We start from the raw sequence: 16,752 nt of genomic DNA on the forward strand, positions 1-16,752 counted from the left end.
AAGCATGCCTCCTGGTTACAGCAACAGAGTTGTGTACAATATTCCCCAGAGGGCTCCTTGTGATGAAGAGCCATGTCTTCCAAGAGGCAGGAAGCCAGCTGAGTTCCTGGGGAGGGCGGCTCAGCTCTTTTCTTCCCACCTATCCCAAGACCAAAGCGTTCAGGGTGGGAAGAGGGCGGCCGGCTGGGCAAAAGGGAGGCGTGACGTGCCCCGTTTCTTCAATGTCTTTCTGCAAGCTGGACAGCACAGCAACTGTTCTAATAGTGAAGTATGGCCCTCATTCAGAAAAGTGCCAGCACTTCACACCAGCCTATAGAAAGTGCAGTAAGCACAATCAAGTGTCTGTTCATTTAACGAAGTTCACACAGTCTCCTTGGTAGGGCTATTTCAGGGTGCCCATTCATAATGCAACACAACTCAATCCAGTCTGTCTACAGTGATGCTTCTCAACGTGTTTACACACATCAATTACTTGGATATAGTTAAGATGAAGATTCAAGTCAGCGGGGGACCTTGAGCTTCTGTTTCTCTAAGAAGCTCCCAGGCGACGCTGGTGGTGCTGGCCCACAGACCACACCTTGAGGAGCAAGAAGCCTTCACTAGGTGCTTCCCAGACATCATCTCAGTTCGTATGAGGTAGGTCCTGTTGCTCTCTTTTGTTTTATAGAAAAGGAAATGGCCTATATTAGTGTCTCACAGTGGAGAAGTAGCAGAAATGGCATTTGAAGCCAGAGGTGCCTGCCTTTAAGTCCACCTTGTGTCCTTTTCCGCCTCATCACTCTACTCCCGCGTGGAGAGCCCAAGTCTAGCAAGAGTATTCCTGTGCAACTAAGCCACTGGTCAGTCATCTCACCTGGGAGCCCCTGAGCCATCAGACAGGGATCTGCCTCCTTCCAGAGCCTCTCAGACAAGAGACCGTGGAAACGCTGTGGGGCCCGTGCAGGAGGTCTGTGGGAATTGAACGTGTGCCTCCCTCTGCAGTGGGAGGGCTCCACTCTTCTCTTGTGACAAGTGGACACTGATCACAGTAACAAGGGGAAATACGAGTGCGGAGAACACAGGAGCTCTTCCTGCGGCCAGGTCTTCCGCTCCCAGGCCTGGCTGTGACACATCAAATGTTAGAGGTACGGGCAGCCCCCAGGGAAATGCCTGCCTGGCTGGATGTCACAGACGGGCCTCTGCCGGAGAGGTTTCTATGGGAGAGGAGCACGTGCTGAGTCCCCTCCCAAGTCTACCTGAGCACCACTGCCGAGGCTCTGTAAATGGGGAGGGGAGCTAAGAGTCCTTGAGAGGGACTTTGAAGATCCTAGCTGCTGTCCACATGCCTCCTCTTTGAAGTGCATTTCCTTGGAGGGCAGGGCCTACAGAAGTAACCCATGGGGGGACTTCAAAAGGAGATAGCGGCTGGGTGCCTTTGATTCCCCCCCAAGTCTGTCAGCTTCCTCCTGGAAGCTCTTATCCCCTTTGACATGAAGCAGCCAGGCTCCTCCACTGTCCTGGGCTGACAAAAACAGGCTCTCAGTTCCACGGATAAACAAAACACACTCTGACCCAGGGAAATGCATCAAAGAAGGGCCAGGCCCCTGGGGCTGCAGAGTCAGGGACAAGAGCAGAGGACGTGTGACTGGGAGTCCTGCCTGTGACCCGGGCAGCTCTGTCTCATCCTCTCTGACTCAGCGAGCTGGGCCGCTGGTCCCCATCACCCTAGGAAACTGGTCCATGGCTATGACAGCATTTGCAGAATACTCTTCCAAACTCTGCCTGTGCAACAACAATCCAACAAAATACCACCAGCAGCCCCTTATGTGAGAGCACTGCTTGCAAAGTGCTTTCTCTCCAGTACGTCATTTTGGCCTTGCAATGACCCCATACGGGACAGTAGGGAAGACACCTCCAGACACCACCCAGCTTTTCTAGACACAGAAGCAGAGGTGGAGCAGTCCTACCACTGGTCTGGGGCAGAACCAAGTTCAGAGGCCTGAAGTCTCAACGTCTTCTTCCTACTAAAAATTTTTATAGTGTAAGACACCTTAGCTTTCAGTAATAATGATAATGATTATGAGTCAACTCATGGCTAACAGTGACTGGTGGGGTGGCCTTTGCTTCCACCACCAAAGTATGATGCATTATCCTTCCCACGCCTCCACTGGAGACTCCTGGACACTCACAGACAGGTCTGGCTCAGTCTCTTGTGGGGTCACTGCTCCTTTCTCCTGGGTCCTGGTGCACATAAGGTTTTGTTTGTGCCCTCCAAGAGTCTGTTTCCCCAGTCCTGTGGAAGTTCTGTAATCAAATCCCACTGGCCTTCAAAGTCAAATTCCCTGGGGGTTCTCAGTCCCTTTGCCAGATCCCCAGGTTGGGAAATCTGGTTTGGGTCCCAGAACTTTCGCAACAGTGCAAAAACTTCTTTGGTATAACTGTTCTCCAGTTTGTGGGTTGTCTGCTCGGTGGTTCTATGGTGGGGCTCAGACCCCACACCTCCCAGGTCTGCTGCAGCCAGAGCCCCTGTTCCCGTGGCAGGCAACTGGTGACCCATGCCCTGCCCATCATAGCAAGACTCAGATTCCCCCACAGCCAGTCCCTCCCATCAGGAAGCTTCTACAAGCCTCTTATCCTCATCCATCAGAGGGCAGACAGAATGGAAACCACAGTCACAGAAAACTAACCAAACTGATCACGAGGATCACAGCCTTCTCTAACTCAATGAAACTATGAGCCATGCTGTGTAGGGTCACCCAAGACCAACAGGTCATGGTGGAGAGTTCTAACAAAACATGGTCCACTGGAGAGTGAATGGCAAACCACTTCAGTATACTTCAGAAGAATACTGAGAAAAACCATATGAATGGTATGAAAAGGCAAAAAGATATGACATTGAAAGATGAACTCCCCAGGTCAGTAGGTGCCCAATCTGCTACTGGAGAAGACTGGAGAAATAGCTGCAGAAAGAATGAAGAGGCTGAGCCAAAGTGGAAACAATTACCCATTTGTGGATGTGACTGGTGTTAGAAGTAAAGTCCTATGCTGTAAAGAGCAATATTGCATAGAAACCTGGAATGTTAGGTCCATGAGTCAAGATAAATCGGAAGTGGTAAAACAGGAGATAGCAACAGTGAATATTGACATTTTAGGAATCGGTGAACTAAAAAGGATCGAATTGGGCAAATTTAATTCAGATGACCATTACATCTACTACTGTGGTAAGAATCCCTTAGTAGAAATGGAGTAGCCCTCACAGTCAACAAAAGAGTCTGAAATGCAGTACTTGGGTGCGATCTCAAAAATGAGATTTTTTTTTGTTCATTTCTAAGGCAAGCCATTCAGTATCACAGTAACCCAAGTTTATGTCCCAACCACAAATGCCAAAGAAGCTAAAGTTGAATGGTTCTATGAGGACCTACAAGAACTTCTACAACTAAAACCAAAAAAAGATGTCTTTTTCATCATAGAGGACTGGACTGCAAAAGCAGGAAGTCAACAGATACCTGGAGTAACAGGCAACTTTGGGCTTGGAGTACAAAATGAAGCAAGGCAAAGGCTAACAAGTTTTGTCAAGACAATGCACTGCTCACAGCAAACACCCTCTTCCAACAACACAAGAGGTGACTCTGCACATGGCCATCACCAGATGGTCAATACCAAAATCAGACTGATTATATTCTTTGCAGACAAAGATGGAGAAGCTCTATACAGTCAGCAAAAATAAGACTTGGAGCTGACTGTGGCTCAGATCATGAACTCCTTATTGTCAAATTCAGACTTGAAGAAAGAAGGGAAAACCACTAAACCATTCAGGTAGGACCTAAATCAAATCCATTACGATTATACAGTGGAAGTGACAAATAGATTCAAGGGACACGATCTGATAGATAAGAGTGCCTTAAGAACTATTAACAGGAGTTTGTAACACTGTGTGGGAGGACGTGATCAAGACCATCTCCAAGAAGGAGAAATGCAAAAAGGCAAAATGGTTGTCTGAGGAGGCCTTACAAATAGCTGAGAAAAGAAGAGAAGCTAAAGGCAAAGGAGAAAAGGAAAGATAGACCCATCTGAATGCAGAGTTCCAAAGAATCGCAAGGAGAGATAAGAAAGCCTTCCTCAGTGATCAATGCATAGAAATAGAGGAAAACAATAGAATGGAAAAGACTAGAGATCTCTCCAAGAAAATTAGAGATGGCAGGGAACATTTTATGCAAAGATGGGCTCAATAAAGGACAGAAACAGTATGGCCTTAACAGAAACAGAAGATATTAAGAAGAGGTGGCAAGAATACACACAACTACTATACAAAAAAGATCTTAATGACCCAGATAACCACGATGGTGTGACCACTCACCTAGAGCCAGACATCTTAGAGTGCGAAGTCAAGTGGGCCTTAGGAAGCATCAAGATGAATAAAGCTGGTGGAGGTGATGGAATTTCAGGTGAGCTATTTCAAATTCTAAAAGATGATGCTGTGAAAATGCTGCGAGCCAGCAAATATGGAAAACTCAGCAGTGGCTACAGAACTGGTAAAGGTCAGTTTTCATTCCAATCCCAAAAAAAGGCAAGGCCAAAGAATGTTCAAACTACCACATAACTGCACTCATCTCACACACTAGCAAAGCAATGCTCAAAATTCTCAAAGCTAGGTTTTAATAGTACACGAACCGAGAACTTCCAGATGTTCAAGTTGGATTTAGAAAAGGCAGAGGAACCAGAGATCAAATTGCCAACATTTTTTGGATCATTGAAAATTCAAGAGAATTCCAAAAAAAACACCGACTTATGTTTCACTGACTACTTTAGTCAAAGACTAAAGCCTTTGACTGTGTGGATTACAACAAACTGTGGAAAATTCTTCAAGAGATGGGAATACCAGACCACCTGACCTGCCTCCTGAGAAATCTGTATGCAGGTCAGGAAGCAACAGTTAGAACTGGACATGGAACAATGGACTGGTTCCAAATTGGGAAACGAGTAGGTCAAGACTGTATATCGTCACCTTGCTTATTTAACTTACATGCAGAGTACATCATGAGAAATGCTGGGCTGGGTGAAGCACAAGCTGGAACCAAAACTTCCGAGAGAAATATCAATAACCTCAGATATGGAGATGACACCACCCTGATGGCAGATGAAGAGGAACTGAAGAGCCTCTTGATGAAAGTGAAAGAGGAGTGAAAAAGTTGGCTTAAAGCTCAACATTCAGAAAATTAAGATCATGGCATCTGATCCCATCATTTCATGGCAAATAGATGGGGAAACAATGGCAACAGTGACAGACTTTATTTTCTTGGGCTCCAAAATTACTGCAGATGTTGATTGCAGCCATGAAATTAAGATGCTTGCTCCTTGGAAGAAAAGCTATGACAAGCCTAGACAGCATATATTACAAAGCAGTCATATTACTTTGCCAACAAAGGTCCATATAGTCAAACCTGTGGTTTTTCCAATCATCCACTCATGTATGGGTGTGAGAGTTGGACCATAAAGAAAGCTGAGTGCTGAAGAACTGATGCTTTTGAACTGTGGTGCTGGAGATGACTCTTGAAAGTCCTTTGGTCAGCAAGGACATCAGAGCAGTCAATCCTAAAGGAAATCACTCCTGAATACTCATTGGAAGGACTGATGCTTACGCTGAAGCCCCAATACTTTGGCCACCTGATAAGAAGGTCTTTTCATTAGAAAAGGCTCTGATGCTGGGAAAGATTGACAGCAAGAGGAGAAGGGGACTACAGAAAATGAGATGGTTGGATGGTATCACCGAGCTGATGGAAATGAGTTTGAGCCAAGTTCTGGGAGATGGTGAAAGACAGGGAAGCCTGGTGTGCTGCAGTCCGTGGGGTCACAAAGAGTCGCACACAACTGAGCGAGGGAACCGAACTTCACATGTGAGTAAACTGAGACTTGGAGATACTCAAAATTCCTACTTTCACAAGGGGGTCTGAACTCCATTGGCCAGCTGAGGTGCCTCAGTGTTTGTGCGACTCCTGCTCTTCAGAGGCTCACGTGAGGAGTGGAGGGGCTCACCTATGCAGGGGTGGGGCTTGCCTGGGGGTGAGTGGGCCTCACTTATGGAGGGAGGACCTTGCCTGAGGGGGTGGGGCTCACCTGTAGAGGGGAGGGGTTTGCTTGGGGAGGGGCGGGGCTTGTTGAGGGGGTGGGGCTCTCTGCAGAGGGGCATGGCTTGCTTGGGAGGGGTGGGGATTGTTGAGGGGGTGGGCTCACCTGCAGAGGGGCAGGGCTTGCTTGGGAGGGGCGGGGCTTGTTGAGGGGGTGGGGCTCATTTGCAGAGGGGCAGGGATTGCTTGGGGAGGGGCGGGGCTTATTGAGGGAGTGGGGCTGACCTGCAGAGGGGCAGGGCTTGTTGAGGGGGTGGGGCTGACCTGCAGAGGGGCAGAGCTTGCTTGGGAGGGGCGGGGCTTGTTGAGGGGGTGGGGCTCACCTATGCTTCCCTTCCAGGTCTTCTCCTCCTTTCTCTCCTCAGCCAACTGGCTGCTGGTGAGCGAGGTCTGGCGGGAGTGAGTCCCGGTGGCTGCTGCAATGGATGGCACAGAGCGGGCGGGTCTCAGGCTGGAGGAGTCCGTCTTCCCGGCATCTTTACGGGATCGCTGCTGGAGGACCTTAATCATGGCGTCCTTCTCTATGATTTTGGCATGGAGATTTTTAATACTGTGTAAGAAAACAAAACAGTCATGATCAAAATCCATGGAATGACAGGGATATTTGTATTTTCCTCAGGACCCCATAGATTTTAACTATAATTCCAAGGACAGAGTTAACTGCTGCCTATGTCTTCAGTTACAATCTCCAATTGTAGAAGACTGGTCTTTTGTAGTACCTGAAAAGGGGACACATTCTCTGGCCCCTTAGGAGGCTCTGGGACCCCGAGGACACACAGTTTGAGTGCGTGTGGCCACCTGGCAGGGACATCTTGGACTGAAGTGTGTCTAGAAGCCTGGCAGTAGGAAGGGTGCAAGGAACTACCGGGAAACACACACAAACTCAAGCCTCACACAGGGTGGGCTGCTCAGGAGAGTCAATTTGCCTATTTTCTGAGGGAGGGGTGGTTTGGGAAATGGACAAGTTTTCTGTGAGAAGATGTTGTTTTCCTCCCTGAAGGTCAAAGATGAGAATCAGGAGACATGTGAGTTCTTTTTCACAACCTAAGTAGTAACTTGCTGAGCTTATCAGCGACTCAGCCATGCAGTCCTATTTTCACATCTGCAGAATGAGAAGCTCAGCTTCCCAGGGCTCAACAGGGAGGGCTGGGGGTGGGCGGCAGGCTAGCTCTGCGATGTCACAAAGCCTGCTGGAGGACTTCTTGTTTACTTCAGGAGAAAAACACATTGGCTACATATGTTCTTTATTACTGGCTGGAATATATAAATACTGGCTCAAAAACTCTGAGACTCTGACATATGATGTTTCCCTTTGTCTAGCTGATAATGTCGAGTAGGCTGTTGAGACAGACACCCAGAAAACACATGGGCTTCTAAATTCTTGTTACTAGCCTCCACCTAAATATCTGCATCTGACATGAAATTAGCTCCCAGAGACCTCGGGCTCCAGGCCCCTTGTTAACAGGACTCTTTCCCTGGAATGCAAACTTGGAGGGCTCAAGCTGAAGGCTATCTAGAACGGGAAGGGGCTGGAGACGAGTGCACACAGCGGGATGGTGGCCCCACCGGGCTTGTGAGGTGGGTGGCAGGCGTGGGGCCCGGGGGGCTGGGCACGGCCGTCCCTTACGTGTACTCCATGTCCTGACACCTCCTGGTGGCCTGCACCACCTCCTCCTCCTCCTGCCAGATGTGGGCCTCCAGCGAGCTCTCGCCATAGCTGCCATTCCTCGAGTGGTTGACAATCGTGGTGTCCCTGGCAACACGGAACACACACACAGACTGATGTCAGTCAGTTCTCTCCCTGAACCGCTAGAACGAAGCTAGTATCTAAGGAAAATAAAATGCAAAGTTCCAAATTCCTTGCCCCTTCTACCAATGATCCTGAATCATAAGCGACGTGGTGTGCGCTGAATACAGACACTGTACACTTAAGTGTGCACTTATGTTAGGGCCAGTGTCTCCTAACATGTGGACAGTGGATAGTACCAGTATGTCCATGCTTGTGCTCTTTCACACTTCTTTCTTACTTTCTCAACCAGCATTCAGGTGTTATTCTGTTTCTCGCCCACTTAGGAGCTATCTCAGTGTTTTACAATAAATGGGGACTCAGGAAATGCCTGAAACAGAGACTGGTCCTCCTGGACAGCAAGGCCCCGGCTGGAGTCCCCTCCACGCTTGCATCTGGCTCGCTTCTCCTGTGAGCCCCTGCCTAGGACTCAGGTCCGTTCAGTGCAACAACCATGCCGGGCAGGAGGACACAAACATGAAGAAGACACACCCCGTGTCCTGGGAAAGTCCAGTTGAGGGGGTGGAGTCGGGGAGGGGCAGACAGAGGGAGACCGCAAAGCAGTGCAGCTGGCAGCAGGTGCCTGGCTGAAAACAGCCGGTCAACGGGGACTGCTCTCCCGTCACTGGTTCTGTCAATATAATTACTCTTAACAGGGCTTCCCCGGTGCCTCAGACGGTAAAGAATCTGCCTGCAGTGCACAAGACCCTGGTTCGATCCCTGGGTCAGGAAGATCCCCTGGAGGAGGGCATGGCAACACACTCCAGTACTCTTGCCTGGAAAATTCCACAGACAGAGGAACCTGGCATCCATGGACCATGGGGTCACAAAGAGTCGGACACAACCAACACTTTCTCTTTCAATGATGACTGGTAAAGACAAGATAATCGTGTCATCTAAGTCAGTGGTCCTTAACCTTTTTGGCACTAGGGACAGGTTTCGTGAAAGATGATTTGTCCACAGGGGTGGGGTGGGGTGGCAGAGGGTGGATGGTTCAGGCGATGATGTGAGCGATGGGGAGTGACAGACAGATGAAGAAGCTTCGGTTGCTCTGTCAGTCCGTTGCTCCTAAGAGGCCATGGTACTGGTGCTCGGCCTGGGGGTTGAGGATCTCTGAATTCTAAGAGATCTAAGCATGTCTGAGGCTGAAAGGCACAATCTTAAACTAGGAAGTGAATCTTTAGTAAGAAGTGATCCAGCTTCACATCCCTTTAACTTCACATTACAGTGTTAAAATCTTAAAGCTCTTTTTTAGAACACCTAAAAGTAGCAAAAAGAGGGGCCTTCTTGCACGTGTTCATGAGGGAGTGTTTCATCATGTTTGGACCTGGGTGAAGCACTTTACCCGAGGTATCTCATGTAGCTCTCTCAGGAACTTGGGCAGTAAGCATGATTATCCTCATTTTACAGATGAACAAATGAATGAGTTTGCAAGAGCACCCATTTAGTGAAGGCAGATGGATTCAAATCCAGATATCCCTGACTCCAGAGTCCATGCTCTTAACCTTCACACTCCTCAGTGTCCTGTGTCTTTATGAAGAAGGCCTCAGCAAAGGTACACAAATGATAAGATAAACCAACAAAGAGGGCACATGTGAGAATGTGGCCAAGTGCAAACTGCCTAAAACAAATCAGAACACCTAACAACACAGAGAGCCAGCAGAGTGCTTTAAACATACTGACACAATTATAAATTCACTCCATGGTGCTCAAAACTCATCAATACAGGGTATTAGAGCCAGAAACATTTTCAACTGATTTATTTTTAGAGAATTTACTGGAGACAGATTTAAAAATTCATATTTATACTATCAAGGACAGGAGGTACAATTAGATGAAAACAACTTAGAAGGTATACACACACAACTATAAACAAAATATTACATTGCTTTGAAATGTTTAAAAAGTTTCAAAACTAAAAAAAAAAAAAAAAAAAGTTTCAAAACTTCCCCACCCACACAAAACAGCCTAGTCTCTCAAACTTCTGATCACTGGTGCCAAAAATGCATCAAGATGGCAAAAGCAGTTGGTACACAAATATCACACTGCCTATAAACATGAAGTATGCAGCAGTGGCTGCAAAGTCACTAAGCTAATGGCTGGGAATAGTCATTTTTGCCAGTTCTTACATAGCCATTTAGCATCTCAGCAATAAGAGCTCAGAATTTTGACCTTTCTCAAAAATTCTTCATTTTCCCTTTCTCCCTTTTTGTTAATAGCAAAGCCATGCTAAAACTACAGAGGTTTTCTTTGAAAAGAACAGTAAGATAGGAGTTACAAATGTGACCTCCTCTGAACTGACTTTTCCCAAGACTGGGGGAAGCAGTGGTCAGTAGAAGGGAGGGAAGTTTCCCACGGAATTGTTAGATGCTCAGTAATGACATGTGAAAGCAAAAAAAGGGGAAGGGAGGGACGGTGCAAAGTGACCCATCCACCTACAAATCCATCCAGGACTTTAAACAGAGCTAAGGAGGAGAGAAACAGGGCTGGGTAAATCCCACAGGATTACTGTCTGAGAGCAAGAGGCCTGTCCCCTGCTTGAAGGACGACAGATGGCCAAGGCTGGGCCTAACATAGTGGGATGGGGCTGACTGCGTGTGGGCTCTGGCTGGTTCAACTCACAACACTCCGCCACCCCCATCCTGTGCCCACTGAGCAGTCTCATGCCTCAGACCTGTTCCATGCCCTACTTCTGACTTTACATTCCAGTCCCATTTGTCTCGGAGAAGGCAATGGCACCCCACTCCAGTACTCTTGCCTGGAAAATCCCATGGGCGGAGGAGCCTGGTAGGCTGCAGTCCATGGGCTTGCTAAGAGTCGGACACGACTGAGCGAATTCACTTTCACTTTTCACTTTCATGCACTGGAGAAGGAAATGGCAACCCACTCCAGTGTTCTTGCCTGGAGAATCCCAGGGACGGGGGAGCCTGGCGGGCTGCCCTCTGTGGGGTTGCACAGAGTCGGACACAACTGAAGCGACTTAGCAGCAGCAGCAGCCCACTTGTCTCTGGAACCCCTCTTCTTTTTTTTTTTTGTTTTTGGTTGTTGTTTAGTTACGAAGTCCTGTCCAACTCTTTCACGACACCTTGGACTATAGCCCACCAGGCTCCTCTGTTCACGGGATTTCCCAGGCAGGAATACTGGAGTGAGTTGCCATTTCTTTCTCCAGGGTATCTTCCCGATCTAGGGATCAAACCTGAGTTTCCTGCGTTGACAGGTGGATTCTTTACCACTGAGCCATCAAGGAAGCCCTCCTGGGGATCCCAAGCGTGCATCTAATCTGATAAATCAGGAGTTGAGACAACAATGACCCATAACAGCCTTGGGTCATGCTTCCAAGGTAGCGCTATTGGGGTTTCTGTGTTCTCAGCCAGGGGAATACAGTCTGCTTCCTTGCACATCACCAGTCAAAGATTTCAGAGATTAGGTAATTTCTGAGTAAAGTAAGTGACACTCAGAAAGGCCTTGTGCAGTCACACACCTACAGTGGGCAAAAAGCAGGCCGTGAGAGCCCTGACTGGCAGAACGCACAGCCTTGCAGGTCAGCGCAGCCAAAGTGCATGCCAGTGAGACAGAAGGGCTGAAAGTGGACGTCCTGCCTGCCTACTCGGTGTTCTTTCCATCAAAAGTCATGCAGATTCCCAGGGCAACCACTGACAGGCAGGCGTGAGACTAAGCTGGCAAACAAGGCCACATCCCTCCATGCAACTTTATGATGGGCTGTTCTCTGCCTCGGGATCCAGAGGTGATTTAGTTTTTAGCTCAGAAAACAAAGAGCTGAAGATAAAAACATTTCAGTTATGTAAAAAATCAAAAGTGTTTCCAAGGGCTTCACCAATGTCACCCACACATTTCAAGGGCTGGCCTGAGGCTGTAACTTCCTCCATGGCTGGAGCTGCAACTCACCGAGATTGATACGCATCCTGAATGCCTATTTCCACTCCCAAAGACACACTAAGAGGGGACACGGTGGGCTGTTTTCCCTCACAGCACCGACATACAGAATCAACACTTGAGCACTAATAAAGGATCTCCAAACAGTGATTTTCCACTTGGGTCTGCAGGTCCAAGTGTGCTGAGCACCCAGAGGAGGCATCTGTGCCCACGTGGGTAGCACTGGTCTCTCTCTGAGTTCCTGGAGGTACCATCTGGGCATTCAGCTAGCAATTCTCTACCTGGGTAATGAACATGGCAGCCCACGCTCAACTTATAAAGTAACTCCCCCAAACCACAAGGGACCTTCTCTACCTCATTCAAAAAGAAATCACACAGCCCAAGAAGTGGAGGGCTGACTAACTGACAGCATTCTCTTCTCATGCCTGGTTCACACCCTCCCATCCCCAATGGTACAACAATAACTCTTATGTAGTCCAGTTTTATTGATGCTCCTTTAAAATCTGAGGCTCTCCGCCAAATATGCTGACTCAAAATTTTGGTAAATTCCAAACAACTCTGAATTCAATGCCCAATACAACTTATGGGCAAAAAGGAGGTGGTGAGAATCGGACTAGCAGAACACAGAGCCTTGCAGGTCAGTGCAACAGAAGTGAATGCAGGCTAGGTGCAGCAATTGAGGGAAACGACCTGCTCATTCAGACAAGGGTAGAACCTAACAGAATTATCGTGTGAATTATTGAGCATTTTGAGCTAGTTTTTAAAGAAAGAGTAAGGCTGTGCACCCACAATAAAGGAAATAAAGCAAGAGAGGTAGGAACTGATAGTCGCAGGAAACCATTTCAAACCAAGTGAGATCAGGCTTTAAGCCGGGCAAATTTCAATTTGACGGGTGGTACCACTACTTACTACCACTGTGTCTCTCTAAACCCTAATTCGAGGAAATATGAGGATATGCAAAATGAGGATAATAGTCCTCACTCTCAGGGCTGTTATGAGGATTGCATGTTCTTGTCTGGCCCATGAAACATACCCACTGTTAAAAAGAACATAAAGTATACTTTTCCAGCATCATTCTTAAAGACCACATAGTACTCTGTTGAACAGATGGACTTCAGTATTGACTGACTCCCACTTATTGGGCTCTACTCTGTTTTTAAATGTATTGATGTTTTCAACTACATTGAGATGAACGTCCTTGGACATAAGTCTTCAGGCACTTATACAATGATTTCCTTAAAAGAAATGTTGAGAATCAGAATTGTGGAACCAAAGCAGAGATGGTGTTGTTCAGTCGCTAAATCCTGTCCAACTCTTTGTGACCCCATTTGTCCGCAGCAGGCACGCTTCCCTATCCATCACCAACTCCCGGAGTTTACTCAAACTCATGTCCACTGAGTCAATGATGCCATCCAACCATCTCATCCTTTGTCGCCCCCTCCTCCTCCTGCCCTCAATCTTTCCCAGCATCAGGGTCCTTTCCAATGAGTCCTCCAAAGAAGAGGGATAGATTACCAAAATCATTCTCCAGAAACCTTACACCACACCTTGCTCTCCAACTAGCACTACAGCCACTTTGAAATTATTTTTAACCGCTCTCACTCCCTGGGATGCAGCCGTGAACCCCTCCGGACACCCTGCGCTTCTTTCCAGGGTTTTCCGAGGCGCGCGGTGCCCGGGCCTCACCTCTCAGCAGCGGCGGTGGCCGCGGCGCTCATGGCGAAGTGGCGGATGGCGCTCTCCTCCACATACTTCTGCTCCCACTTGGTCATGTCGGCCTCCAGTGCCAGGATGCGCTCCTCCTTCTCCCTCACAAGTTCCATGAGCGCTGGGGCGTTGTACTCCGGCAGGCTGGCCGGCTGGCTGTTGCCATGTTTCTGGAGAAGCGGAAGAAATAACACCTCGATGCTGAACCGGGCTGCAAAGCAGACCGCATGTAGGCAGAGCTTCCCTGGGAAGCGCGCGCGGTTCACGCAGGTCCTGCAGCGCGTTTCACACGCATCCGCACGCCCTTGCCTCCTCTCCAGCACAGGAGACCCTAACGGGTGGATCCCCACACTGTCAACCCCTATATCCGGTTCCTCTAGCTCATTTAATTCTCCTGGAACTCTACCAAAGGCACAACATGATCCCAATTTTGCAGACGGGAAAACTAAGCTGTTGAGGAAGCTTGAATGCACTGTTCTGTGTCTCTAAGGCTATTCTTAAGCAGGTTCAGGATTTAAACCAGAAATCTGTCTGGCTACATTCAGCTTCACCTGTCAGGAAGTGCCTTTGTCCAAGGTCTCCCAGTTGATTTATCCCAAGAGTAAGAACAAGAAAGAAGACTGGGTCTCAGGGTCTAGGGCATTTTCTCTAGAGTTCAAGGAAGTGATTCAGCTGTTTGCTTTCCCTGAGGCTGGGAGTCAGAAGGGAGGCACAGGAAGTGGGAGTGAGATGCCCTAAGGCAGCAGCTCTCAACCTTTCTGGCATGGGGACTGGTTTCCTGGAAGACAACCACAGACTGGGGGTGGGGCAGGGGGAAGATGATTTCCGGATGATTCAAGCACAATAATTTATTGTGCACTTTATTTCTATTATTATTACATCAGCTCCACCTCAGATTATCAGGCATTAGATCCCAGTGGCTGGGGACCCCTGCCTTGAGGGCATGCTTGCCCAGCCTCACCGCTGGCATCTGGGAAACAGAAATTAACACCTACCCTACCTGGAAGCCGGGTAATCAAATAGGACAGCTATGAAAGCACTTAATACACTTTAAGGGGCTAAACAAAGTGCTACCAGAAAACCTCTGATGCAAATCAAGCTCATTTCCCAACCCCTTCTCTCCATCTGGGTCTATAAGAGAGCCACCTCTCAGTTTCTGTCCAAATCCCTTGTGTTGCATCTCAGGCTGGTGACCTGCTTGGGTTAAGAGCTATCTGAGCAAATACATGCATTTCAACACTCAAGTGTTCAGAGATAGCACAATCTAATGGGTAAGTATGTTGGCCAGAAAAATATACGAAGAGTCAGGCAGGCCAGCTTCTGCTGCCTGTTCAGCTAGTCACCAAATATTTACTAAGCATGCACTCTGTACAGGGGGTACCACAAGGAACAGTGCAGAGAAAATCTTTGCCCTCAATGTGTTCACCTGGGAGAAATGCCCTAATTAGCAACTTGATCTTGAAATGGTCTCTCAGTTGCCCTGGACCTCATTTTGCTCTTCAAGGACATTTCCCCTAGACTTTCCTGGTGGCACAGTGGATAGGAATCTGCCTGCCAATGCAGGGGACACAGGTTCAATCCCTGGTCCTGGGAGATTCCACATGGCATGGAGCAACTAATCCTGTGCACCACAATGATTGAGTCTCTGCTCTAGAGCCTGAGAGCCACAGCTACTGACCCCACGTGCTGCAGCTACTGAAGACCACCCGCCTAGAGCCTGTGCTCCGCAGCAAGAGAAGCCATCCCAATGAGAAACCCACGCACCACAACCAAGAGTGGCCCTCACTCATTGCAACTAGAGAAAGTCTGTGCGCTGCAATGAAGATCCGGTGCAACCAAAGCAAAAATGTCAGTACATTTTTAAAAAAGAGAATATTTCCCCTTCTCTCTTCTACCTCCTAAGACCACCTGAGCTCTGTTCAAGAAAGAGAAGATTGTGAGTTCTAAAAATTTTAATTTTCCTTCCCTTTTTACCGTTACTCTATTTCACTTTCTTCCACTTCTAATGATGCTTGAGTACTACACTTGGCCTCCCAAAGTAGAGGGAGATGACTTCTAAAAAAAGAATCTGTTCGTGGAGAGCTGCTATTTCCTCCTGGTCCTAGCGTCTTGACCTATCTTCGTCTTCCCTCTTCTCAGTCCAGCCACATTTGTCACTTTTTATTTCAGTGGCATTGGAAAAGTTGGAGCAGTTTGATCAAACGACTCTGAAGGTAATGATGAGAAAAAACAGCAATGATAGTTATTCTTCCTTCATTAGTTGCTAAGTGTCAATCACTGTAAGGATTTTGTGCAGATTCTCTTATTTGTAATTACAAGTATATGGTAAGTATAATTTATGTGCCCCATTTTAGAGACAAGGAAGTGAAGGCGCAGACAGATTACTTTTTCAATAGGAGAAGGCAGGATTCAACACCGGTCAGCCTAACCTCAGAGTCCATATTCTGATCTGATCTACGATTCCATGCCACTCTGCTCACCTCCAGTCTAACCATCCTTCTGGAAGGTTCCAGGGCACCTTGCAGGGATAATGGAGCTCATCTGGGGCTCGGTGTTGTTAGAGGGTTGGGTGGAGAGAGTCAGCAGTGTCTTGGCATGTATCTAAAGGCAGAGCCCTTCTGCGGGGTAGTTGATTCCAAAGTGCTCTAAGTTGTTTTCTCAATGGTCCTTTCCAGAATGACTCTCTATGGGGAAGGTGGGCAGTGTGACCTTACTGCTTTGTTGAAGAGAGAGATGACCGGGAGCTTTATTTCTTTTGTGTAACCTCAGTATGCCTTCTGATAGGGTCAGATAAATACTTGAGTGGCACTAGGGTGAAGGAGCACGGTGCAGCATGGGCTGCCTACATCCCAGGCGGGCAGATGTGTGAGCTCCTCACAGTGAATGAGGAGGAAGCGGATCAGAGTATGAGTTCCTTGGGTGACCCCCGCACTCCAGAGTGGATGCTGGTCATCCCTGCTGAGGGTCAACAGAACTGTGATCACTACACTTATTCACAGACTCCAGGCAGGAATCGGACCAATCTATATAGTATCTGCCACATGGAACTATTAAAATCCCAAGGTGTTCTGGTGGATTTCTTTGTGACAACATTTTTGCCTTTTCTGGTTATAGAATAACGTATGTGAAGTGTTAGTTGGTAAGTCGTGTCCAACTCTTTGCGACCCCATGGACTGTAGCCTGCCAGGCTTCTCTGTCCATGGGATTCTCCAGGCAAGAATACTGGAGTGAGTTGCCATTCCCTTCTCCAGGGGATCTTCC

The 16,752-nt window shown here is 47.9% G+C and overlaps 1 protein-coding gene across 7 annotated transcripts in view; it reads right to left on the minus strand.

The window, feature by feature from the left end:
• AMOTL1 (angiomotin like 1) overlaps window positions 1-16,752 on the minus strand; it is a 198,308-nt gene that overhangs the window by 9,336 nt on the left and 172,220 nt on the right. For 6 of the 7 annotated variants that reach the window (XM_019974849.2, XM_019974848.2, XM_019974851.2 and 3 more), the window contains 3 exons: window positions 13,471-13,661; window positions 7,732-7,857; window positions 6,428-6,654 (listed from right to left, as the gene is read on the minus strand). In XM_019974849.2, coding sequence (XP_019830408.2) covers window positions 6,428-6,654; window positions 7,732-7,857; window positions 13,471-13,661 — 544 coding nt within the window. The remainder of the gene's footprint in view (window positions 1-6,427; window positions 6,655-7,731; window positions 7,858-13,470; window positions 13,662-16,752) is intronic. The other variant, XM_019974850.2, reaches the window with a different exon arrangement.

This window comes from Bos indicus, chromosome 15, assembly GCF_029378745.1.
Source record: "Bos indicus isolate NIAB-ARS_2022 breed Sahiwal x Tharparkar chromosome 15, NIAB-ARS_B.indTharparkar_mat_pri_1.0, whole genome shotgun sequence".
NCBI classification, from domain to species: Eukaryota; Metazoa; Chordata; class Mammalia; order Artiodactyla; family Bovidae; genus Bos; species Bos indicus.